Source organism: Hypomesus transpacificus, chromosome 8 (assembly GCF_021917145.1).
Source record: "Hypomesus transpacificus isolate Combined female chromosome 8, fHypTra1, whole genome shotgun sequence".
NCBI lineage: Eukaryota > Metazoa > Chordata > Actinopteri > Osmeriformes > Osmeridae > Hypomesus > Hypomesus transpacificus.
Window position 1 is genome coordinate 8,088,284 of NC_061067.1, and position 23,247 is coordinate 8,111,530.

Genomic DNA, 23,247 nt, shown 5'->3' on the forward strand with positions numbered 1-23,247 from the left:
CCTGCCATGGGTCTCTCTGGACGACTAATCAGAGTTTACCTTCAGAGAACAGAGGACGGAAAAAAGTTAAGACTAAGAAAGAGCGGAGGAGGATGAAGAAAAGAACATAAGCACGTTTTTTTTTTAAAGGAAGAGGAGGAGGAAAAGATTTTGTTCAAATCCCCTGGTTTTACACCGTGGCTTTGCTCTGCCTGTTTAATCCTACAGATAGAGGACTTGTGTAAGTGCTGACGAGACGTTTTCCTTTCGGAGCTCACTGTGACTCCCGACGCAGATAGAATCTACAGCCGTAATGGAATCTGTGCCTCCGTGTGTCACACACACAGGCGCGCACACGCGTAGACACACACACACCCACCCACACACATACATACACATCTAGACGTGGACACAGACACAAACGGACACACACACCTGTGCACACCCATGCATCGACACACACTCATACACACACGTCGACACAAAGACTGGATGTGGGGCAAGGTGAAAGAGCGGATGTAGAGCATGATGTCCACATAGGGTATTAGGCAGATCCTGTACCCACAGAGGAAACGTGTGAAGATGGGGAGGCTGACAAAGTCCTGCTCACACCGCAGCAACAGTGTTGCCCTCAGAGGAATTCACCGTGTGTGTGCACACTGTCTCAGACGCAGGGAAAGAGTGGGTAGGGGAGAGAGAGAAGGGAAAAAGAGAGAAAGAAGGAGGGAGGGAGGGGGGTAAGCAGGGCCATTTTTCTTGTTCTTTTTTAACCTTCGCACCATGGCACCTTATAATCAGTGGCGTGCTCTGGAATATTCCGGTGGAGTGTTGACTCTAAGTCTGTCCTTTACAGGGGCGCATACTTCTGCTAACTTAGGAGAGGAGAGGAGAGGAGAAGAGAGGAGAGGGGAGGAGAGGGAAGGAGGGGGGAGGGGAAGAGAGGGGAGGAGAGGGGAGGACAGGGGAGCGGAAGAGGGGGGAGGGGAAGAGGGGGGAGGAGAAAGGAGAGATAGCATTCCTGCCTTTCCCTTCCACCGCCCTCCCTCGCCGTGTCTCTCCATCTCTTCGTCTCAGCGTTCCTTCCTCTAATGAGAGGTGAGAGCTGAGCCAGACCTCCCAGGAGGAGGCCCCGCGGTGGGTTGTCTCGCTCCATCTCAAGGTGATTCAGCTAGCACCAACTCTCTGGCTCTCCTTAGCGTCTCCACAGGGAAGCGCTCACAATCCAGTGACCACCAGAGGGACACACAGATCTGCTCTGTGTGCGGGTGTGTGTATGTGTATGAGTGTGTGTCTTTGTCTGGTGAGTGCGTGCGTGGTGTGTGTGCGTGTGTGTAGTTTGTTTTAATATGGCTGGCAGGTCACTGGCACAGGGAACGTGTGTGACTTTGTCACCAGCTGGTGAGTCTCTGTCAAAGATATATATAGGCGTGACATTCACACCGCATACACACACACAGACTGTACACATGTACACACGCACACACACTGCTTTCACGCAAGGACAGCGCAGGTCCCATCACCGCTGTTCACCTCGTTTTTCATTCTCCTTGCACTGTAGGGGTTTAGGAGAAAAGGTAAGACAATTTGTTAGATTTTCTTTCTCTCTCTCTCTCTCTCTCTCTCTCTCTCTCTCTCTCTCTCTCTCTCCCTCTCTCTCTCTCTCTCTCTCTCTCTCTCTCTCTCTCTCTCTCTCTCTCTTTCTCTCTCTCTCTCTCGCTCTCTCTCTCGCTCTCTCTCTCTCTCTCTCTCTCTCTCTGCTCTCTCTCTCTGTGAAATGAAGCACATTAACATGTCCACTATGTTTGGATCAAAATAGAAACACACTTGCATGTGGCCATTTTGATGCTTTGTTGTTGGTTCAACAGCATGTCTTCTCTGTACCACCTGTGCAATCTTGAACAAGTAAAACTCGTGTTCAGGGCCATTTTCAGACCCAGTTCAGTTCCATAATCACACCAAGTGAAGCATGGAGACATAGACGGTCTGAGCTCTGTTGTTTACAAAGCATCAAGCTAAACTAACCTTAACTATTCATAGGCTGTCTGCAGGCTGGTTTATGCGAACATCCCTGTTCCAGTCTCATCAACAAATCAGCAGTGGTCTACCATTTTTAACATTCATTTTCCACTTCCTGATTCCTACTTCCTGTCCTTTCAGAGACCATTGTCCTGTTGCCATGGCCACAGTGGGACGGGTGCTGTTGATGTGCATGCTGGCAGTGGGGTGGTGCCTGGGTGGAGGGGTGGAGGAGGAGCCCAGCGTTGACCCCAGGGAAGGCTGTTCCCGCTGGATGGGGGGGGTGCCTGGGACCCCTGGTCTGGACGGACAGTCAGGGAGGGACGGGAGAGAGGGGCGTCCTGGAGAGACCGGAGAGACCGGAAACCAAGGTTACACATTCTGATATACTGTTGGGTTCCTGCTGCATGCTGTGTGCTTACTGCACGGCACAGACAGCTGCAAGTGTGCAGTTACTCTCACTCAAGTGATACTCTGTCGGTTGTTGGTGTTGGTTCCAACTTCACTTGTACACCTGTGTAGGGACTTCTGGTACATAGATGTGTGGGACGACATTTCGGCCAGCTCATGCCTTCCCTCTCCCCCTACTCCTCTCCCCCTACTCCTCTCCCCCTACTCCTCTCCCCCTACTCCTCTCCCCCTACTCCCCTCCTCCTCTCTTCCACCTCCACATTCTCCTCCTCTGTCCTCGTCCCCGTCCCTCTCCCCCCTCTCCGTCTCTTGCCTCCCGTACCTCCCCATGTTTGTCATTTGCTCCTTGCCCAGGGCCCAGGGGGGAGAGGGGGGAGCCCGGGGTGCCGGGGGGCGAGGGAAGGCTGGGGCTACGGGGTTTCCCTGGCACGCCAGGTCTCCAGGGGAACAGGGGAGAGAGCTCTTTCCCGTACCACTCAGCGTTCAGCGTGGGTCTGACCTCTCCCACCTCGGCTGTGGATACGCCGATCATGTTCACCAAGACCTTCTACAACGAACAGGTAATGTGCGCGCGACCCTTGGAACAGTCACTCATTAGATATAGAGGTCATTGAACAATTGCAGCTTTTTCTTATTCATGTTTTTCTTTATTTTTAGCATCACTATGATGACATCTCGGGAAAGTTCCGGTGTTTTATCCCTGGAGTGTATTACTTCACCTTCCATCTTACCGTGCAGGTGTCTCACTTTCTCTTACACACACACACTTCCGCAAACACACTCAATCACACTCACACGTGTCATGTGTTGATAACTGTGTTTTGCAGGGTGAGGGGTTACGGGTTGGTCTTTACAGGAATGGGCGTGTGGTCTCCCTGACTCTGGACCAGTATTTGACCTCTGACCTTGACCAGGCCTCGGGGGGTAGTGTGCTGACCCTTGCAGCTGGAGACCAGGTGTGGCTGGAGGTGAGCCTCCATTCAGCCTGCCGGCTGCCTCCACTCACCTGCCTCTACTTATCCTGGTTCTATTCACCAGCCTCAAATCAAGCTGCCTCTATTATGCCTGCCTCTACCCTGTTGGCTTTATTCTGTCTGCATCCACTTACCTGTTTATACTCATCCTGCCTCTACTCAGTCTGCCTCTACTTAGCTTGGTTCACCCGCCTGCACTCACTATGTGGTAACTGACGGAGATAAACTGTCATTGTACTCCTGCAGGTGTACGGCCCAGAAATGGAGAACGGGGCCGTATTTGCAGACATCACCAATGACTCCACCTTCACTGGCTTCCTGATCCAGCCCCGCCTACCCGTCAGCCCATTGGCGAACCACTGGCGTTGAGATGTCACGTAATTTCTGACTCCTCCCATCACCTCAAGCTCCTCCCTGTTATCTCTCTTGTGCCCCTCCCCTTCTCCTGTTCCCCGCCTCACTGCCTTGTGTGGAGAGCAAAGTTAAGTTCCCTGATCATTGACTGTGGGTGTCAGATGGCTGAGCGGTTAGAGATTCGGGCTATTAATCAGCCGGTTCGATTCCCGGCCATGCCAAAAGACGTTGTGTCCTTGGGCAAGGCACTTCACCCTACTTGCCTCGGGGGGGGAATGTCCCTGTACTCACTGTAAGTCACTCTGGATAAGAGCGTCTGCTAAATGACTAAATCTCTCAGGGACAGGACATGTCCCTCTCTTCTCCTCTTCTCCCTCCTCAACCCTTTCTTCTCTTCATTCACTATCCATTTGTCAACATCCAACTGGCCTGTGGCCCGGAGTGACAGTTAGTGTGAGACTGTGGTCCGTCTTCCTGCTGGGTGATATTTACAGTCCAGTCTCAAATTAGATTCTTCCAAAATGATCTGCAATGACAAAAGGTCACACTGCCAATTTAGAACAGCATGCTAGATGATTCACAGCTCAGCGTCAAATGAACGTAGAATATGACTCTGTTGTATTGTAACTGTCATGTTATGGATATTACTGTAATATATACAGTAGTGGTTGGGTGATCAAAAAACTAGAAGGGATCATTTTGCGTGGTGAATCATGGTTTGTGAAAAGCCTCGGTCGAGTGTAGCATCCCTGCTGCCTCACAATGCCTCAGTGCCACAATGTCTCAGTGTTGTGAGTGGCCTCTCTCCATGGACACTGGAGCCACGGACATCAGTGTGTCTGAGTGCTCCTGGATCAATAAAGTTGAGTTTCTGCTCTCCAGAGGCCTGTTGTCTTCTGTGTTTGTGTGAGCTGTGAGAGTGAAGGTGGGATGGGGGTTCAGAGGCTGGGCAGAGGAGGAGGGGGCTGGGGTGGGGGCTGGGGTGGGGAGTGGGGTGGGGAGTGGGGTGTGGGGGGGGGGGGGGGTGTGACTAGGAAGTGTTTCATTATCAGCTGGCAGACATCCCTGGACAAGGACTGTTCTTCTGGTCACTGTCTTCTTTTGTCCTATAGGGGTCAGCAGAGGATAATCAGCTTATTGTGCCGAAAGCCTCATCTTTCTTCCTTTCGTTTTTTGAAACACTAGACAGGTTCTTTGATTTTCTTCAAGAACGACAGGCAGCAAACAAGGCAAAAGTTTAAGACTTTCAAAGCTTTTATTGGAACATTCAAAAGTGAAAAAAACTTTACATAATACATCAGTAACAAAAGCAAAAGACCAACAAACAAAAAATGAGTTTTATAGATGCAGAAGCGAAGCTGAGCTTTCACAATTCATTAAATATTCCAGTGAGTTGGGAAGTGATTCTGCAAAGCAAAGGGCCAGGTGAAACCGTCACATGTAAAACAGCTACAGAACTTCTCATCAGCACCGCCTACCAGCTAAGCGTGCTCCTACAGCTATCAGCAACGTGTGTTCCTTTGTGTGTCAGACTTCCAGACATCCTCTGGCACCAGTCCTGTTTCGTCCGTTTTCTCTCAATAATTCTGCCCCAAACTTTCGCCAGTTTGACTGGTTGTGTGTGTGTCTGTATATGTGTGTGCATGTTTTTATACGTGTGTGTGTATAGTAGTACCGTGGGGTTGTTTTAAGGATACGCTCTTGGTCTGTGTGAATTATATGTGTAAGTGTTAGTCCATTACATGTAGGCTAGGTTGTGTACGTGTGTGTGTGTGTTAGTCCGTTGTGTGCAGGCTAGGTTGTGTGTGCGTGTGTGTTTATTTCTTGCGGTAGTCATCTGCGTAGGCCCTGTGATCCCCCTGCTCTGGGTACTGGTCCCCGTATCCCCTCAACATGTCCTGGAAGCTGGGCATGCCCTGTGAGTGGGGGGGGTAGGCCCCGTAGGACTCCTCCTGCCCGCTCTGGTAGGGCTCCGCCTCGTACTGCTCCTGCTCGCTCTCTCCTGCCCCCTGGTAGTGGTGCTCACCCTGGTCCGCTGCCCCCTGGTGGTCAGCCTCGGCATGGTGCTCTGGACGGGCCTCGGCAGGCTGCTCGGGCTCGTAGCGACTCAGGCGGCAGTCGGAGTCGTACTCGGGGTCGCAGTCGGGGTTGGTGGGCTCCCTCACGCCGCTCCTGCTCCCGTCGGCGTTGAGGTGGGGCTCGTAGGGCTCTGCGGGGTAGGCGGTGTGGCGGTGGGCACCGGAGCGGGGCTCGCTGGGTTTCAGAGGGTAGCACTCTTGGTCATAGCCGATAAAGCAGTCATAGCCTTCCTTGGTCTTCCCTCGGGGGCCCAGGGGGTGGCGATCCTCCTGGGGGGGCTCCTCGTAGTGGGGTGGGGGGGCGGGATATTGCTGCCTGGGTGCCGGAGGGGCCCTGCGGTGCATTGCAGCCGCCGCGGCCTGGCGGTACATGGCAAAGGGATCGTTAGCATTAGCATTGCCCTCGCTAAACATGGCGTATGGGTCGCTAGCTGGAGTGTTAGCCTGAGCGCTAGCCATAGCCTGGCGTAGCCTGGCGTACGGGTCACTAACTGGAGCGCTAGCTTGACGATACGAGGCATGAGGATTGCTTTCCCCGTTAGCATTTGCGTAGGCGTCCCTGAACATGGCGAAAGGGTCGCTGCGCTGCCTTGGTGCGGGGGGGGGCGGCACGCATGGCGGCAGCCTCATCTCGATGCTCATCTTGGAACTCCTCGGGGGGTGTGGCGTACTTGGTGGCGGTCAGAGGGTTGCAGCCATCCTCAAACAAGGGGTTACAGGAGCCGGGACCGGCGGGGGCCTGGGCGGGGGGGGCTGGGGCCCGGGGGGCCTGGAGGGAGGCAGCAGAAACATAGTCATCTAAAATGCTTTCAGAAATGATTCGATAAAAAGACTGAAATACAAATAATTTTAACATGATTATTTCCAACTCACATCCTTATCAAAAGACAAAAACTAATAAACATCGAAATAAATAACCCCAATAGTGTGTAACCCAACGAGCACATCACCAGTGCCTCTAGTGAGGCTGGAGGCTGGAGGGGGGCCTACCTGGAGGGAGGCAGCGTAGGCGCAGTAGGGGTCCCTATGAGGGTCACAGTTGGGGTAGCGCAGGTAGAGGCCGCTGGGGGCTTTCTGCACCAGCTGGGGCTTGCAGTTGGGGTCCGTTTTGGGGTTGCAGCCCAGGTGGGCGTAGGAGGGCAGGGCTCCGGCAGAGGGCTTGTAGCCGTAGGCAGCCCTCAGGTGGTACTGTAGACACTCCACGTCCTCGGAGGCACAGATACGCAGCAGCTCCGACTTCTGCTCCTGGAGGGAGAACCAGGAGAACGGGATGTGAAGGATGATGATGGCCGATTCATTTTCACCAGACAACCAGCTGTTATCAGTAGTGAGCCTCCCAGGAGGGGGCCAGTGTGTGCGTCTCCTACCTTAGACAGGAAAGACTCCACGCTAGGGGCGTAGAAGTAGTACCCAGACCAGGGGTCCTTCACCGCTACGGGCGAGCGCACGTACAGGGGGGCGGGGGCTTTGACTGGGGCGGGGGCGGGGGCAGGGCCCTTGGTCTGGGCTGCCAGGGCAGCATACAGGCAGTAGGGATCCCTGTAGGGGTCACATACTTTGATGGGGGCGGGTTTGGGGGCAGGTTTGGGGGCCTCAGGCTTGGGTCTGCTGGTGTAGGAGGCCACACAGTTGGGGTCTTCGGAATCGGCGCAGGACTTGTAAATATCCCCCAGGTGGCTCAGGTAGGCCTTGTAGGAGCGGCGGCCCTCGGCTCGGTTCTTGTTCTGGAGGTAGGCCAGGTAGACCCGGTCCAGCTCCTGGACCTGGGGAGGGAGAGGTGGGGAGGTGAGAGGAGAGGGGAGGAAAGAGAGGTGGGATGAGAGGTGGGGAGAGAGGGGTGGGGGGAGAGGTGGGGAGAGAGGTGGGGAGAGAGGTGGGGAGGGGGAAAGCAAAGAGTTGGTAAGAAAATATACCAAGATAGCAAGGATTTAAGACTTTCATTAAGATGAAAGCAAATGGCAAGGACAAAGTCAAAGGGTGGCATTCATGTGTCTGCACACTGTCACTAGGTGTGTGTGTGTCTGCACTCACTGCCTCCTGGTTGCCATTGTCTGTGAAGAACTTGTACCAGCTCCAGAAGTCAGCGTGCTGTTTGTACCAGCTGATGTTTCTACGGTTACGGACTAGTCTCCTCGGTGACGCCATAGCAACGGTAGCATCACTGGCATGTCCTTCTGGTCATACAGACATCACAAGATATTTTCATACAAAATACAATTCAAAATGTGTGTGTGTTGGTCTGTGTGTGTGTGTGTTTAAAAGGTTATTTTGTCATTACCATCTCCTTTGAGGTTCTGAACAATAGGTCCAGCAGAAAGGAATTCTGAAAACAAACACACACAATTGGACATTAAGAGACACACACATACACACACACCAACAGAAGCAATTGTGAAAGCCAGATGTTACCTTCCTGAGTCAGAGCAGAGACTGAAATCACCCCACCCCCCTTACTGTGTCTGCAATATACAGGTAGTAACGTGCAAGCGCACACACACAGATATACAGGATAAGGGTAATTGGATCTGCCTGAAGGTTTTCTGGCTGAAGTCTTTGTAGATTTTATAGGTTACTGTTAATAGTGAACCTCCGACTGTGTTGTTACCTCAAAGAACTGTGTGTGTGTTTGTGTGTGTGTGACTCCAGCAGAAAACACAGATTCAGCTCTCTTTCATCTCCACGGGGAGAAGGTGTTCATGCTTTACAGGAGCAGGGAGGCGGTGATGGAGGGAGAAGGAGTTCATGCTCTACAGGAACAGGGAGGCGGTGATGGAGGGAGAAGGGAGGCAGGAACGAGATTGATATAAATTGGCAGAAGGATAGGTGGAAGAAGAGCTGGTAAGACAGAAAGAAAGAATGAGAGATAGAAGATGAAGAAAGGATGAAGTCGAGGGAATGATGGGGGGGGGTAGAGAGAAAGACACAGGAGGCATGAAGAAGGACTGAGGAAAAGACGGGAAGCTTCTGAGGTGGAGCAGAGGGACAGGGAGAGACAGAAAGCTTTTAACAAAAGCAAGAAATGATTAGTGAAGGAAAAACAGCCATGAGGAAGATCCGGTGCTGTTGGGGATGGGAGGCCGGGGGGGCCAGGGGGCACAAGACGGGGGGGGGGGGGGGTACTTCAATGTCACTGCTTCAGTGTATCCGTTGTATTATTTTTTACGAGCCTGTAAAAGACTTGAACATCTGGTAACAGCAGCCACAGGACGGAGGGAGGAGGAAAAGAGAGGCAGAGGGAGGAGGAGAGGGGGAGCACTGATGCTGACAGGTACTAATCTTTTACAAGACCAGGAGCGATGAAAGGGTGCTTCTCCACCTCCTCCCCCTCTCTCTCTCCAGCCCTCTAACTAGCACAGGGGCCTGTTTCCAAAACGGTTTAAGAGGAGAGACAAGAATTCAATAAAGCTTTGCCCGTATAAAGCTGTCGATCATGTCAGCTCTGAACTCGAAACAGGTGGGTCCAGAAACTCATGTCTTCGTGTTCAAACTCTTAAGCATTTTTGTTGCCCAATCCCTACTGAACTCACTCAATTGGGAAGGAAATCTCCTCAGCCCAGTCCCACGAGAACGGGTTGATTGATTGACTGACGTCAGTAAGTGAGGAGGATGCACAAGTTTCAGAAATGCATGCTTGCTGGTATGTACTTACCTGGCAGTAGGATTGTAGCCAGAAGAGCTGTTGTTAATAGACAGGAGAAAGACATTCTTTCTGCAGCCATCACTCTACCTCCCCCTCTCCTGAGAAGACCAAACACACATCCACACATACACACACACACATGAGAAAATGCTCACCACACAGAGCAAAGATGACGATGTTCGACCCTTCGAAACCTGACATGATAGTGTGTGCTCTTCATGTACCCGTAAGGCCATAAGGGCATACAGTCCTGTCCTCAAACCTCCTCAAACCTCCAAAAGGTTTCCATATCAGCTTCAGGGGGGGTAATCTAAGCCATTTACCTACTCCAGGTGCTTCAGGATAGACTGTATTCTTCACTGACCTGACATTTCTGGTCTGTCTTACAGCACAGCTACACAGGCTGTTAACACCATCCACAGTTCACTATAACCAGGACCTCAACACCGTACTACTGACTAGGGCTCCAGTCTGGTTAATAGTAGTGAGCTAGACCATGATAAAAACATATAAACGTTGAATATCACCCAAATCTGTTTGAGGTGTCTAGGATTAAAGTTTTATCTGCACCAGGTAAACAGAATTTGTGGCTGTGTGTGTGGGGGAGTTTCTGTCTTACCTGGGTGTAGAAATGTCTCTGTAGATTCTTGGGTTGAGGTGGTCTGTTCAAGCTTCAAGGACAAGTAACTCAGTTTGACCCAGCAGTGTGAGTGTGTGTGAGAAACTTCCAGAATGCCCAGTCTTTCTTGCCCCTCTGACAGACTGTGCTCTGGTAGAAGGGTTTGGTTGGTTTTAAACAGACCTCTCATCAGTAACACACACACACAGTTCATTAACACACAAAAGGTTTCCCCGAAGGTTGAGTGGCACTTCAAGAAGACCTGTGATTGGCTGATGCCCTCCAAGCTGTCTGACCAATGGTAGATAAACTAATTACCTAGACAGAAATGGAGAAAGAGAAAGAGAGAGAGAGAGAGAGAGAGAGAGAGGATGGAAGTCATATTTGAGGGGGGAAAAAAAAGATAGGTTGTTTGTATGCGCATGTACGACACCTACCTTGAACGAGAAGGAGAAAATGAAGAAAAAAACGTAGAAGAAGCATAACATGTGCATGCGTGTAAGGTGCCACATAAGCACTTCAGTCAGCCCCCCTTGGTGATTGAGACCACCGATTTCTAGCACACACACCTTACTCACACACACAAGCTCAGAATCATGCATGACACACGCAGACAAGCCCATTCTCACACAGGCAGTCTGACCGTGACAGCTGGTCTCACCATCAGGAATTTCATAATCTACAGTTTCCTTCTCAAGTCTGTTGCGTTCAGACACGTTGGCTCTGTAACAGTTAATTTGTATGCATATGCACACACACACACACATTGTTGAACCACCAAACCATCTCAACAATGATTATTCAGGTAACGGATTTGTAATATTACGTGGCACATTGTCCATTGTCTTTTCATGTGGACCACAACCTTACTGCATCCAATGTTACCCTCATGTATATGTACAAGGAATCTGTTGTAAAATTACTTTGCCAGATGGTATTGGATTTCCTTGTCATTCTTACATCCTTGAAACAAAAGAACAGATATGCAGTTCCATTTCAATTGTGTAACTTATGATTCAAACCGGAACCAGAAGTAATTCAAAGCAGATTTTCATTCAAATGAATGAATTTAATTTATTTACCTCTCAAGCATTGAGTGAACATGAAATGTATTAAACTGTCTGTGAATTGACCTCAACAAGGCCATGCTGCATGGGGCCCATGTAGCATCAACCACATCGACCATCAGAGCTCCCTATTCCACACAGATGGGAGCAAAACAGCAATGAAAAACATTGGTCATTAAAACCTGCGAATAAATCATCTTTGTTAAGTAAATAGTGTGCGATTTGTAATCAGAGTTTGGATTAGAAGCTTAATCAGGCTGAAAGAACGCATCTGCTTCAGCTGTCAGCAAGTGACCTCAAGGATTGTGAACATCAATGTTTTATCTCCCTCGTATTTTTAAGCATTTCCACGTTTTACCAACCTTTACCTGCCTCGTCCTGTCCATACCTTATAGTTCCATGTATCGTGTGTGTAATTACGGTCGCCAACAGGTGTTTCTGTGCGCCCACAAAACCTGCAATCCCACCAAGAGCAGACTAAAACACGACAACAGCAAAACCATACTCATAATTTAGCCCAACACTGGAATGTGTGGGATTCTCAGAATTCAGACATCTGGTTCAACATGGCTGGGTTAGAAACAGAAAGCTTTATTACAACAAACACTTTGGAGGGGACATAGCAACATCGCTCACAAGCAGTGGACATCTTTCTTCAGGTAAAGTGGTAGCGTCCATGTTCAAACACACACACACACACACCAACGTCACAAGGTTTCTTTCACTGTAGGTCGTCGTCATCAAACAGATCTTCAAAGTCTGTTAAAAAAAGGACAGAAAGAAAAGGCAAAGTAGTTTTAAAAAACATGACAAGGAATGATGTTGTCTCACAGATTTAAAAGGTCCTTCTCCCGCCACTGCCCCACGTAGTCCAAAATGAATTGATTAGTTGACCATTCGGCTGGTAGAAGCTTCAAGGAAACGTCATTAAAAGTCACAAAGATCACAGAATCTGTGGGGAACGGTGGTTTTAGGGCCCTGTATGAATGTGTGTATGTGGTGTGTGTGTGTCAGTGTGTGTGTGGTGTGTTCAAAGGGGCTGACTGACGAGGTGTCCTGCAGAGCCTCAGTCTAACAGGACCAATAAAGCCACGTTAACATCGTCTTCTCCTTTTCCAGCTCACTCTTTCCTCCTCTCTTGCAACCCCTTTCCTTTCCTGTTTTCAGCATTCAGCTCTTTTCTAGGTCATGTGCTACTGTGCCATAAACAGTTTCATATGTTGCCAACACAGAAATGAAAAGCAGACTAACTTAAACATTTGCGCAAGTGTGTCAGCCTATGCGTTCTTTAAATGTGAATTGAGGTTAATGGGATGATGGGATGGGATGTTCATGTTCCCGTTAGACAGCGCAGTTGGCAAAACAAACACAAGCATGGATGTATGAGTTGCTGATCAGGTCTACAATTAATCCATACCTGCCATTATGATAAACAGCACTTTTATTGTAGGAAGTCCTTGACAGTTGATAGTTTGTATTGACAGCAATTGTAAAGTCCAACCTGAATGAGAAACTACCTGAATGAGGCACACTTCTCTATTTAAACCACAAATGGGGAAACGCCTTCACGTTGGCACCAAAAAGACAATTTCACTGGTTTTGTCAGTGATTTAGGAGTTAAATTTCAAAGGGCATGCGGTAGTGAGGTCAGGTAGTGTTGGCGGACGAGAATGGAAAGCCTTTCGGTGCAACCTTTTTCCACTTCCTCTTCTATTTCCTTGAAGTTTATTTAACATTAATTTTCCCATCTTCTACTGGAATTAATTTAAAGGACACAGGGATTCAACTGAAGTGGATGGGGACATCATACCGTTAAAAAAGTCCGAGTGCACCGCTTTTTCATTAGCTGCGAGGTCCATGAGTAGGCCGCTGCTGCCCCCTGCCTGTGGCACATAGTTATACATTCAACACATGTAGCTATTTCAACACGTTAGCACACAAAACACAACATAGATGTCGCATTAAGGTAGCTAGAAATACATGCTTGATATATTTTCCTCTTTGACATGCGTCTTGTGCTCTGATGTCGCAAGCTAGACTAAGCATCCTACCTGAACTAACTGGCTAGTAACTACGCAGCTAGAGATAGCTATTAGTTGGCAAGTTGTAAGCTCTAGCTCTACCAACAGGACTGGTGGTTAGATAAATATTCTTTCAGCAAGCAGGTAAACAACAGCTCGCCATGGGTATCAATGAGTAATGAATGTCCTAAAGTATTTTGGATCATTGGTACATGTACAGCAATATGAGCTTGTTATACAGCTAACAATACCATCGAAATCGAAAAAGAAAGACATTCCACACTAGGCTAGCTAAAGCTAGCCAAGTTATAGATGCTAGCTCGCACAAAGTACATGCTAGCTAAACATAGGTTTTCTAGCTAGGCTACCGCTAGTACTACAAGCCATGCTAGTGCAACTTTAAGATCTACTAACCTCGTCTAGATCCACATACGGGCCAGCACCCTCTGGGAACATTTCATCCACTGCAGGTTTCATTCTGTCTCTTCTCGTTCTTGACACTGACAGTCAGGTAATCGTTGAATCACACCCGGACACTAACCCGTGTGACACTACCGTAACCGTCAAATGAGCTCGACTGGCATCAGACACCAATGGTACCGACTTGAAATAGCCTTAGTATTTCTCAGTTGAAATCCTAAAATTGGATAGTGTGGGTGAATAAGAAAGGCAGGACCAATAACTTTCATCCTTTTATTTGATATTGCACGTTACGTCGATAGTATTTTACATTAAGGCTGCCACTGGACAGAGCACTACAGGTTCAATAATATGTCTGATACTCTACATTACTCTACAATATCTATATTATATTATACATTGCACATAATATATACAGAGAGAATGATACACAGACTGCAGAAGAAGCTTGTGTTCTTTATCTCCTTTTTTCTTTACTCTTTATTACTTATTATAACTCCCCCACTGCATTCAAAACAGTAAAAACATGAATACTGTATGTTGGCAGGGAGGTTTTAATCCACTTTCTAATAGATTATAATATGTTTACATATTTAAAATGATCTAATACTATAGCATCTCTGAGCAAGCTTCCTTCTGCCTTTGTTTCTGCCCAGCCTTTCGTCAACCTCCCCTCCATCTCTTCCTGTTTGTTGTATCAACTCCACACATTTCCCTCTCCCCTGAACTCTCTCTTCCGAAACCCTGTGTCCCCCTTGTCTCCTTGGCCTCTCAGTGTTCATGTCCCTCCGCAGTCTCGTATCCAAGTGTGTCTCCCAGGTGCTGGTGGGCGTAGAAGGCACGGGCCATCTCGTTGATGTGGTTGTAGGCTCCGATGGACCTGAAGTACTCTATGTAGTGCCAGAAGTCGGAGGTGGAATAGGGCCAGTAGGGAACTGCTGGGGGCTCATCATATGGAACTGTACACCCACAGAGAGGGACAGTCACAGACGTGTCACATTTTACAGTGTTGTGTTTTACAAGGCTATTGCAAGGAGAAATACATCCACAGTATGTATAAGCAATATCGCATGAGAGGGAGTGTTGTTAGGCTGAATCTCTACATAGACTGACGTTTTATATCTTAGAATGGAAGAAACTTTGCATGGCAAAGATGAAAATATTTCCACAACAGATTCTTATTTCACTGGAAGCACAGTAAATGGAAACAGACTGATGAACGATACTGATGCAAAGTAGCTGTCCTGTGGTAACACGTAGAGAGAGAGGGATTCGATTAAATATCTTTAATAAGGTTTGCTTCAGATGGGGATTCGAATCTACTATCATAAATGGGAGGTTATTATTTTACCTCCTTCAGGAACGATGATTCTGGCGCCTGAGAGAGAGGGAGAGAAGGGGCAGGATGGAAAGGCTCAGAGAGATCCTTAGCATTCCTGAGCATTCCAAAATACTCCACACACAGAGAGGGGATTCAGATGATGGAAAATTTAGCATAACCTGAGGGAGTCCATGATACCTGAGGAAACCTGTTTCCTCCTCAAATATTATTCCTCACTGTGTTTGCACACAACACACACACACACACACACACACAAACTTGCCAGCACACTAGTAACCATACACACAGTCACACAGAAACAGACTGCTCATTGTATACATCCAAGACTCAAAAACAGATGTCTTCCTATGGATGCATTGCTGTCAGTGCTATAAATGATCAGAATAAACTATATCTGCCAGTTAAACAAGGGTTTATTCAAGTCTATAAGCACTTTCTGCAATATAGTACTTTTTACAACTCTTCATCTTTCAAACAGTTAAAATGTAAAACTCGTCCCGTACACCAAGCAGTGTAAAGAAATGGGTAATGATCATCACAAGCCCAGAATGTGCCGTGATTTCCTAGTGTAAGACACTCACCACACATGCGATAGGCAATAAGACAGAGGAGGAAAATACTGAGATGGACCAGCAACTTCATTCTGCCCACCTGAAACAAAACACACACACACTCAAATCAAGTAAAACATCAAAAATATGTATCCAATTTTTACTGCCGTCAATTTCTATGCAACAATGACCTCCTATCTGCTTTTACTCATATGTAACCCATGGTTTTTTGCTTTGTTAAAAGTTATCATTATATTAGAGATTTCTCTGAGGTTGACCATGTTTGTAGTGATGTGAGCAGAAGTTTGAGCCTTGTGAGGAGACCTGTAGTTACTTACCTGTGAGTAGCCCCAGTAGAGGATCAGAGTGATGCTGGTGTTCTGCTGGAGACCAGGAGACCAACAACACAGCTGCTCAACCCTGTTGGCCACATGTCCCCTCCCAGCACACACATGCGCACATGCCAACATGCTCCATAGCCACGTTGTGTGAGTGTGTCTTTCTGTCTGTAAGGTGCGCTGTTTTGTTTTCAAGGTATACTGTGGGCATTTTCAGAGGGTGGCAGCAGCGATCTCTAAATGACAGGGCAGAAGTGATTATCGTGATTCAGTTTCTGTCTCTTTATGTAGTTTATGGTGGTAAGCTAATTATGTCATTGTTGTGTCACGGTCACATTCTAATTCCTCATGGTCACACAAAAAAAGAGAATTATTTCATCTGATTTCAAAATTATACTTTAATAGACAAACCCCAATATTTATATCTGAAAACAAATCCAATGGGTAAAAAATTACGAAAATCCCATGCAAGAGAATAAAACAATTCAGTGTTAAATACTTGAAGTATCACCAACTCTGAAATAAGAACACATAACATATGATATATAATGAATGTTGTAAAACATGAATTCCTGAAAAACAGATAGGAATTGTACCCTGATATGCAGTGCTCAATTTCTGATCAACCCGTACATACCGCTTATTTAAAGGCATTACATCAGATCTAAAACATGCATAATGTTATAAGTAGTGTAAAATACAAGCAGGGGGATATTGATTACACCTGTTCAGAATTCTCAGATTGACACAAGAGACACGGGGTAGTAACAAGAAGTCAATCTAAACGTGGGCGCTCAAAAGAGTAGTAGATCAAGGGTACCAGTCATCCTCTTAGCTGTCTTTTTAAATGTTTTGGCAGCCTGACTGGTCAGTGGCCTTTAAGTTAGTGATGTCAATGTTTTCTTGCTGCAGCAGCTGTCTGGCATGATCCACGGTGGCAACAGTCAGGAAGCGGGAGCGCCCCAGGATCCAGGCAAACTCCACGTGGAACAGCTTCAGAATGTCGGTACAGGAGTACACCACTGCCCCGGTCGCATAGTCTGTGCTCAGCACCCAGTACGCGCTGTAGGGAGAGACTGGGACCAGAGTGGAAGAAAGAAAGAGAGAGAAAGAGAGAGAGGTGGTGTTGAGTGGTGTGCCTCTCCCCCTTGACACATACACAGACACACACACAAACATCCTGAGAAAGATGATGTCAGATGTCCCTTGGTCTCATTTTCCACCAACAGTTTTCCCAGCAGGTTGTTTATCTGCTCTAAGGTCATAATGTGACCCTTACCCAGGGAGACTGCAGTGCTGAGGTCATGCACACAGAGAAAGTCCTTGTGTCTGAATTATGGTGGATTCTCAACCATAACAGCCTCGGCAAATTCAATCATGTGAATGTGTCATGACAGAAAAAAAGGCTCAGAAAAGACTCACAGTAAGAGAAACTGACTCCCAACTTGGCTGGTTCCTTGAGATCTGGTACAACAGCTGTTCCCTCGATAGGGGTAACTTTGCCTTTACTGGAGGGAGATAGACAGAAGCAGAGAATGAGACAGTCCCTTAAGACATATTTCTCAGATACCATCTGTTCTGACATTCACAACACACAATGACAAATGACATGCAGTACACTTCACGCATCATCGTCCATAAGGTTGTACGTCTGAAAACTGACCATACCAGTTTCACATTCTAGTCAGTAGTCACCCATACACCATACATTGACAAACATAACTATGTTGCAAGCCCCAAATTCTTGTTTTACTACTCACTAAGTCTGGGTGTTGAGCACTCGGATTGTGCCATCCCCTCTCAAAGCATAGTTGGCCTCAATGCACTTTCCTCTCTCAAACGATGCTGGAAGTTTCTCAATCTCATACCACGTTCCCAGGTACTGAGGACAGAAGGTGTACACATGTGTGAATGTGTTAGACAGACTTGACAACCGTGTGTTTGCAATGAAGAGAATGAGAGAGAAAGAGAGAGGAAGTGTATGCATTGTCTTGTGTGTATGACCTGCTTAAGGTCAAAGTTGGGCTGGACTCTGGGAGATGGACAGGGTCCCCATCTATAGGTCTGGGCAGACACCAGAGGGAGGAGCAGGAAAAGTGAAAAAACAAGAAACTTCATCCCTAAAAGAGAGGAGAACAGAGTGCATGAGATTAGATTTTCCCAAAGTCAATTAAAAATATACATATACATCGTCCATTATAAGAAACCTCAGTAAAAAACGTTGCATAACATAACATTGTTTGCATAATCTGTCATCTTGGCCCAAGATCATAGGCAAGGCACACTAGATTGTCTACCACAACAGGTGCATCTAAAGCTGCATGCTGTGTTTAGAATTGACACCCCATGCTACCTGTGTTGCCTCACCTGTTCTTCCAGTTATACTTTATCTCCCTTCTTTTGTCAAACACACAAAGAGAGTAAGAGAAAGAGACAGCTAGAAGGGGGGGGGGGGTGTAAAGGCAGAGAACAGAAAACCATTAATCAGCATTCCCTGAAGGTCCAATTACGCCGCAACTCAAAAATAATCGCAACTATCACCAAAGGAACTCAATATTTTCCGTTCAACCCACACCCTGATCATACTTGTCCATGATTATTATAGCAATATTATAATACACAATATCTAATCACATTACTTTTTTGAAAGTAGCCCTTATCCTAGCAAACCTTCTGTAAAATAATAGCCCTTTCACTATAGAATTGTAAATCTGTTCATTTATCATAACTTGGACCCACATATACATCTCTTCAAATAGGGTAAATCGTTTCTTACCTGTCTTACGAAAAAAGCTTAGAAAAAGAATGGTTCAAATATTCTCTTCAATTCTGAGTAATAACCAGCAATACATCCAACGTGGAGTCCTTCTCAGTGCAGCACTGTTTGAGATGAGCTCCCAGCGCAGTGTCAGTGCGCACATGTAGCACAAGGCAGTTGATTAGCTAAATTGTCGTCATGAGACCATTATGTGAATGCATTCCTTAGTGAGAAAAGTGCCTGCCTGTCATGAATTATATCATAAGGCGGTGACTCTTAGGTGATTTCACCCTGATTCACGTCACTTTTCTTTTTACAAAAACAAATGATGTAGCCTATAACCCTCAACTGAACACTTTCTTGTCATCAACAGGCATGCTACTAGTTTGGACATTCCTTTTTCATATACATACATACTTAAAAAAATAGTAGACAGGGGATGGTGAAAGACAGTAATGCAATTACACAGAACAATAAAATTGAATTCGATTTTTTAATTGGTCACTTTAATGACATGAATGTGTGTGTGTGTGTATTCTCAAGACATATCCGGGCAGCCTGTCTGGTTAGAAAAAGTAAGGCGGTTGATATTGACCCCAGCCACTGCCAAAGCATCATGGAGCTGGCTGATGACATCATCAGGCAGTGTCCTGTTGCGAGCCAATACCCAGGCAAAGTCTATATGAAACAGACGCAGGTACCCAATGCAGGAGTAGACTAGCGCATGGCTCACATAGTCTGTAGAGAGGACCCAGTATGGTGCATCCGGAACACCTGAAGAATGGAGCACTGTATTAATAGGAGTGTGTGAGACATGAGAGGGTCTGGTTTGGCATTTGAGACCTACCTTTAAAGAACTTAACTTTGAGTATGGCAGATTGGATTGAGTCTTTGACCTTGGCCACACCCTCTATTGAGTTAATCTTCCCATTTGCCCTGAGTGACAGAACGTTTTTTCATTTGACTGTAATAGAGTGTGTGAATGGATGTGTATTCACACATAGCCAATGCTTGTGTTGAACTCACAACAGCTCTGCATTGCGCACTTGGACAGTCCCATCATCCAGTAAGGAGTATTTGGCCTGGTTGCATGTCCCTTTCTCAAACACAGCAGGAAGCTTCTCAATCTCATACCACTGCCCAAGGTACTACAGAATAGGGAGTGTCACTTATTCAACATCAGCCACTCGAGTAACATCAAGGTACACTGATCTGAGCTACCATCAAATACACCCAACTGCATTGATCTTCTCATAGACAAATCTGTCGCTGAATCAGTTTAAAGATTACCTTGTTGATGTCAAAGTCTTTTTGAAGTTCAGGGGTGAGACACCGGCCCAGGTGGAAGGACTGAGCATGTGCAGGTATCGCAGCAATTATAATCATAAAGAGCACCTAGCCCACATGGTTACAAAGTGAGTTACACAAAACAGACACACAGAAACACAAACAGATTCTAGAATATGGCAAGATACACAAAAAGAGACACATTACCTGAAAACACTTAGCCATGATAACAATAGATCCAACTTGATTCTTCACTTTCCTGTTAATCTGAAATCTAATTTAAAACTGCAGTTAATGGCCACACAGGCTAAACCTTCTTTACATGTCCAAGCTGCAAAAAGTGGTCTGAGCAGTCTGCCTATGTTTCAGCTTTTACCAGTGGACTTTGGAGGGTACAAAAAACTGTTTACACAAGAACACTCAAACCACAGATTGAAATAACACAAAAACAAACACACACCAAAGGAAAAATATGTACCCTCCTAAAGTTTTGGGCACCCAATATTGATTTAAATCAATAGTCTTGAATATGTATTTTTTGTCTTTCCTATTTGTGTGGCAGTATGCAAGTGCAATGTTAAGAAGATTTTTGTTTAGTCTTCATTTTATAATTTCTTAAAGCATTTTTGCTTAACCTATTGTGTGCCTAAGACTGCACAGTACTGTAGTAATTCCTATGTTACAGTCATTTTAAGGATGCACAAAGCGGGCATCATGATTTACACATTTAAGGACCCTAGCTGCCTTTATTTTTTTCAAACTCCTCCAATTTATATTATTGTATCTGGAGAGCTATCATTCCAACCCTCCAGGAAACCTGATACTAATTATTATCTTACTTAGCTGTGATTGGTTAAATATATCGTGAAAGTTAGGCTACTGCTGGAGTTAGTTAGCTAACCCTGCACAAGTTAGCCTTCAAGACAACTGTCAAACTGGTAGCCCTTCTTTCACTGTGTTTTTAAAATCTGTCTTAAAATATAATATGTATTGATATTATAAATATAGTCGAATAAACATATAGTGTGGTGATAGTTAATATTAGGGGATTTTATGTAGCTAGTCTACACTGGCTAATGATAGCTTTCAGTGTGCGATCGTGAGCAGATTACTGCAGTAGCTAGCTATTCTCTTTTATTCAATCTACCTATTTAAAGCAGACTAAGCAATTTATTATTAAATTAACTTTTAATGTTTCGTTTGATTTAAAAAAAAGTCTAGGATGCTAGTCGAAGCGAGCTGAGTGACTGACTTGGAAAGCTTTCACACTATGACATCATAAACGACCACAGGTTATGGATAGTGAAGTTCAAGAAGGTAAGTCATTTCCGAGGCATGTTACGAAGGGGAAAAGAACCGCAAATGACTTGATTAGGAAACTCGTTTAATTTATGGGAAATAACAATATTACATTGTGCATCAATGTTGTATGAAGGCGCATGCTCGCACGTTTGCGGGGCAGAGGAAAAGCAGAATGACGAATCAGCAAGGATGTATGTGTCCGAAGATGAGAGCCTTCTCAAAGCTTCAGGCCTGTGAGATTTTATACAAAAACACCTACCACACACACATTCTGTTGTTGACAGTCTCGTCAGGCAACAAATTGCAATGCATGTAGGCCGAATATAAATGAACTTGCAAGTGATGCACACAAGTGTTGGCCATTTACAGGCCTGGGTGGGATTTACAGAAGTGGTGTGGTCTCTATGACCTGTGAAATTGATGTACGCTGGGATTTATGTATGTCTGTAGAAATCCTGAGGAGACGCTTGATGTCATCTCAGAGTTGATGTACTCTCAGGACAGACTGAAGCAACTGAATGTGGAGCTGCAGCACTCTGTGGAGTTGGCGGACGAACAGAACACATCTCTCCGCACTGAGAACACGGCCCTCAGCCACCAAATGAAAAGGCACAAATTGTCACGTTCACACACAAATGCATTCATGCATGAACCCCATTTTACAAGATGGTTTGGTTCAAACAGACTGTACAGTTCTGGAACTAATGAATATGAGTGCAAATTGAGTCGGTTACCTCATACTCTAAATGTCATGTAGAAATCGAAACTATTTGAAATGTCAAGGTAAACCTGCTACAAATAACAACATTCATCACAGTATTGTATTTGGACTTTTTTCAGTCTCAAGCAGGCTATGCATGATGCTGAGAAGCTGGGGGATGAGCTTGAAGATCTCCGGAGAGCCGCCGCAGAGATGGACGTCACTATCAGCACCCAGGGGAACCGCATCCGACAGCTGGTGGGTACTTTCAGTACTTTCAGTACCCACCAGCTGTCAGGAACACACAAGACGTGTTTTTGCCTCCACCGACGACAATCTACGATGAAACCCTCACAGATCTCCAACTCCACTGCACTCGGAGCAAAAAAACAACAGCAACAACATCTTTGCCTTTTTTTCTGTTCTTGCAGGAGAGAGAGAACAAGGCCCTGAAAGCCCAATATGAAAACATCAACAGTGAGGTATGGACAGCGCTTGTCAACTAGCATGTAGACAACCCTGTGAGTTGAACTTTTTCTGTGTTTCAGATGTCTTGCATCTTACCTGAGAGGGCCAAGAACAAGAGCAAGATTGCCAAGTTGAGCAACGCCCTGCAGGCCCTACAGGTGTCTCATCATCAACTGTTCACCCACTCACATACATACACACACACACACACATTTTTTTACACACTTGCTTTTAAATAAAAATGAAAAATAAAAAATGATTGTCTGCTTGGTGTTTGACTTTCAGCAACAACTGGAGGAGCACCGACTCTCCCTTGACAAGAACAGTTACGACTTGCACGAGGTAAAATCTGTAATGTCGGACGGGACCGAGTTTCAGAAAGAACTTTCCTGCTCTAGGAGAGTTCTGCCTGGGTGTTCTCTTCTGTGTAATTCCAAATGGGGCCTGGGCTAGAGTTTGTGTCTGTTTTATTTGTAGAAAACTATGATCATCGAGCATTTGGAAAGCTCCCTTGAAGAGTACACCACCATTGTACAGGTATAGTAGAATGCGCTAATATTAATTAATAGCAATTGCGTTCTTTAATTGCTATTGTTTCCCATTGACATTATGACAACGACGTTGGCGCTTTAATTCCTGACCTTGAGTCTATGTTCAGGAGCTGAAAAACAAGAACAAACGCCTGGAGGTCCAGCTGGAGGAGGCTCTGGTGTAAGTGAACACAATACCACATCTGCATCACCTCACCCATCCAATTTCTTACACCACGAGGCCTCGGCTATATGAATCTGAATCTCGTGGACAGTTTTGGTGGACCGGATGCCTCAGAGGTGAAGGGGTCTCTGTCCGTGGATGGCGACCATCCCATGTCCATTGCAGATGAACTGGGACTGCTGTCTCGCTCATGTGTAAGTGAAACCCT

General features: G+C 46.3%; 5 protein-coding genes across 7 annotated transcripts; 1 reads left to right on the forward strand and 4 right to left on the reverse strand.

Annotated features, from left to right (window-relative positions):
• Positions 1-1,443: 1,443 nt before the first annotated feature.
• Positions 1,444-4,587, forward strand: adipoqa (adiponectin, C1Q and collagen domain containing, a). Its single transcript, XM_047023861.1, has 6 exons — positions 1,444-1,553; positions 2,137-2,366; positions 2,761-2,966; positions 3,064-3,144; positions 3,234-3,374; positions 3,627-4,587. Exons 2-6 carry the CDS (start codon positions 2,156-2,158, stop codon positions 3,747-3,749), a joined length of 762 nt encoding a protein of 253 aa, XP_046879817.1. The 5' UTR covers positions 1,444-1,553; positions 2,137-2,155; the 3' UTR covers positions 3,750-4,587.
• A 388-nt stretch (positions 4,588-4,975) lies between these two features.
• Positions 4,976-13,717, reverse strand: cops9 (COP9 signalosome subunit 9). Of its 2 annotated transcripts, XM_047024099.1 has the most exons (9): positions 13,574-13,706; positions 12,949-13,021; positions 9,462-11,897; positions 8,091-8,135; positions 7,844-7,986; positions 7,180-7,575; positions 6,803-7,057; positions 6,420-6,581; positions 4,976-6,214 (listed from the first exon to the last, which is right to left on the reverse strand). In XM_047024099.1, exons 3-9 carry the CDS (start codon positions 9,577-9,579, stop codon positions 5,552-5,554), a joined length of 1,782 nt encoding a protein of 593 aa, XP_046880055.1. In that variant the 5' UTR covers positions 9,580-11,897; positions 12,949-13,021; positions 13,574-13,706; the 3' UTR covers positions 4,976-5,551. The 2 variants fall into 2 exon arrangements, with proteins under 2 accessions (XP_046880055.1, XP_046880054.1); XM_047024098.1 differs by lacking the exons at positions 4,976-6,214; positions 6,420-6,581; positions 6,803-7,057; ... (1 more) ...; positions 7,844-7,986; positions 8,091-8,135 and having other exon boundaries at positions 11,710-11,897; positions 13,574-13,717.
• Positions 13,718-13,838: 121 nt separating this feature from the next.
• Positions 13,839-15,942, reverse strand: otos (otospiralin). The gene is made up of 4 exons (XM_047024190.1): positions 15,811-15,942; positions 15,503-15,572; positions 14,931-14,957; positions 13,839-14,538 (listed from the first exon to the last, which is right to left on the reverse strand). Exons 1-4 carry the CDS (start codon positions 15,940-15,942, stop codon positions 14,351-14,353), a joined length of 417 nt encoding a protein of 138 aa, XP_046880146.1. The 3' UTR covers positions 13,839-14,350.
• Positions 15,943-16,190: 248 nt separating this feature from the next.
• apodb (apolipoprotein Db) lies at positions 16,191-18,797 on the reverse strand. Of its 2 annotated transcripts, XM_047023722.1 has the most exons (6): positions 18,587-18,792; positions 18,178-18,247; positions 17,815-17,930; positions 17,571-17,692; positions 17,233-17,318; positions 16,191-16,886 (listed from the first exon to the last, which is right to left on the reverse strand). In XM_047023722.1, exons 3-6 carry the CDS (start codon positions 17,926-17,928, stop codon positions 16,654-16,656), a joined length of 555 nt encoding a protein of 184 aa, XP_046879678.1. In that variant the 5' UTR covers positions 17,929-17,930; positions 18,178-18,247; positions 18,587-18,792; the 3' UTR covers positions 16,191-16,653. The 2 variants fall into 2 exon arrangements, with proteins under 2 accessions (XP_046879678.1, XP_046879679.1); XM_047023723.1 differs by lacking the exon at positions 18,178-18,247 and having other exon boundaries at positions 18,587-18,797.
• A 246-nt stretch (positions 18,798-19,043) lies between these two features.
• On the reverse strand, positions 19,044-20,235 carry LOC124470304 (apolipoprotein D-like). Its single transcript, XM_047024132.1, has 5 exons — positions 20,063-20,235; positions 19,859-19,963; positions 19,595-19,716; positions 19,416-19,504; positions 19,044-19,342 (listed from the first exon to the last, which is right to left on the reverse strand). Exons 1-5 carry the CDS (start codon positions 20,078-20,080, stop codon positions 19,107-19,109), a joined length of 570 nt encoding a protein of 189 aa, XP_046880088.1. The 5' UTR covers positions 20,081-20,235; the 3' UTR covers positions 19,044-19,106.
• Between the last annotated feature and the right edge of the window lie 3,012 nt (positions 20,236-23,247).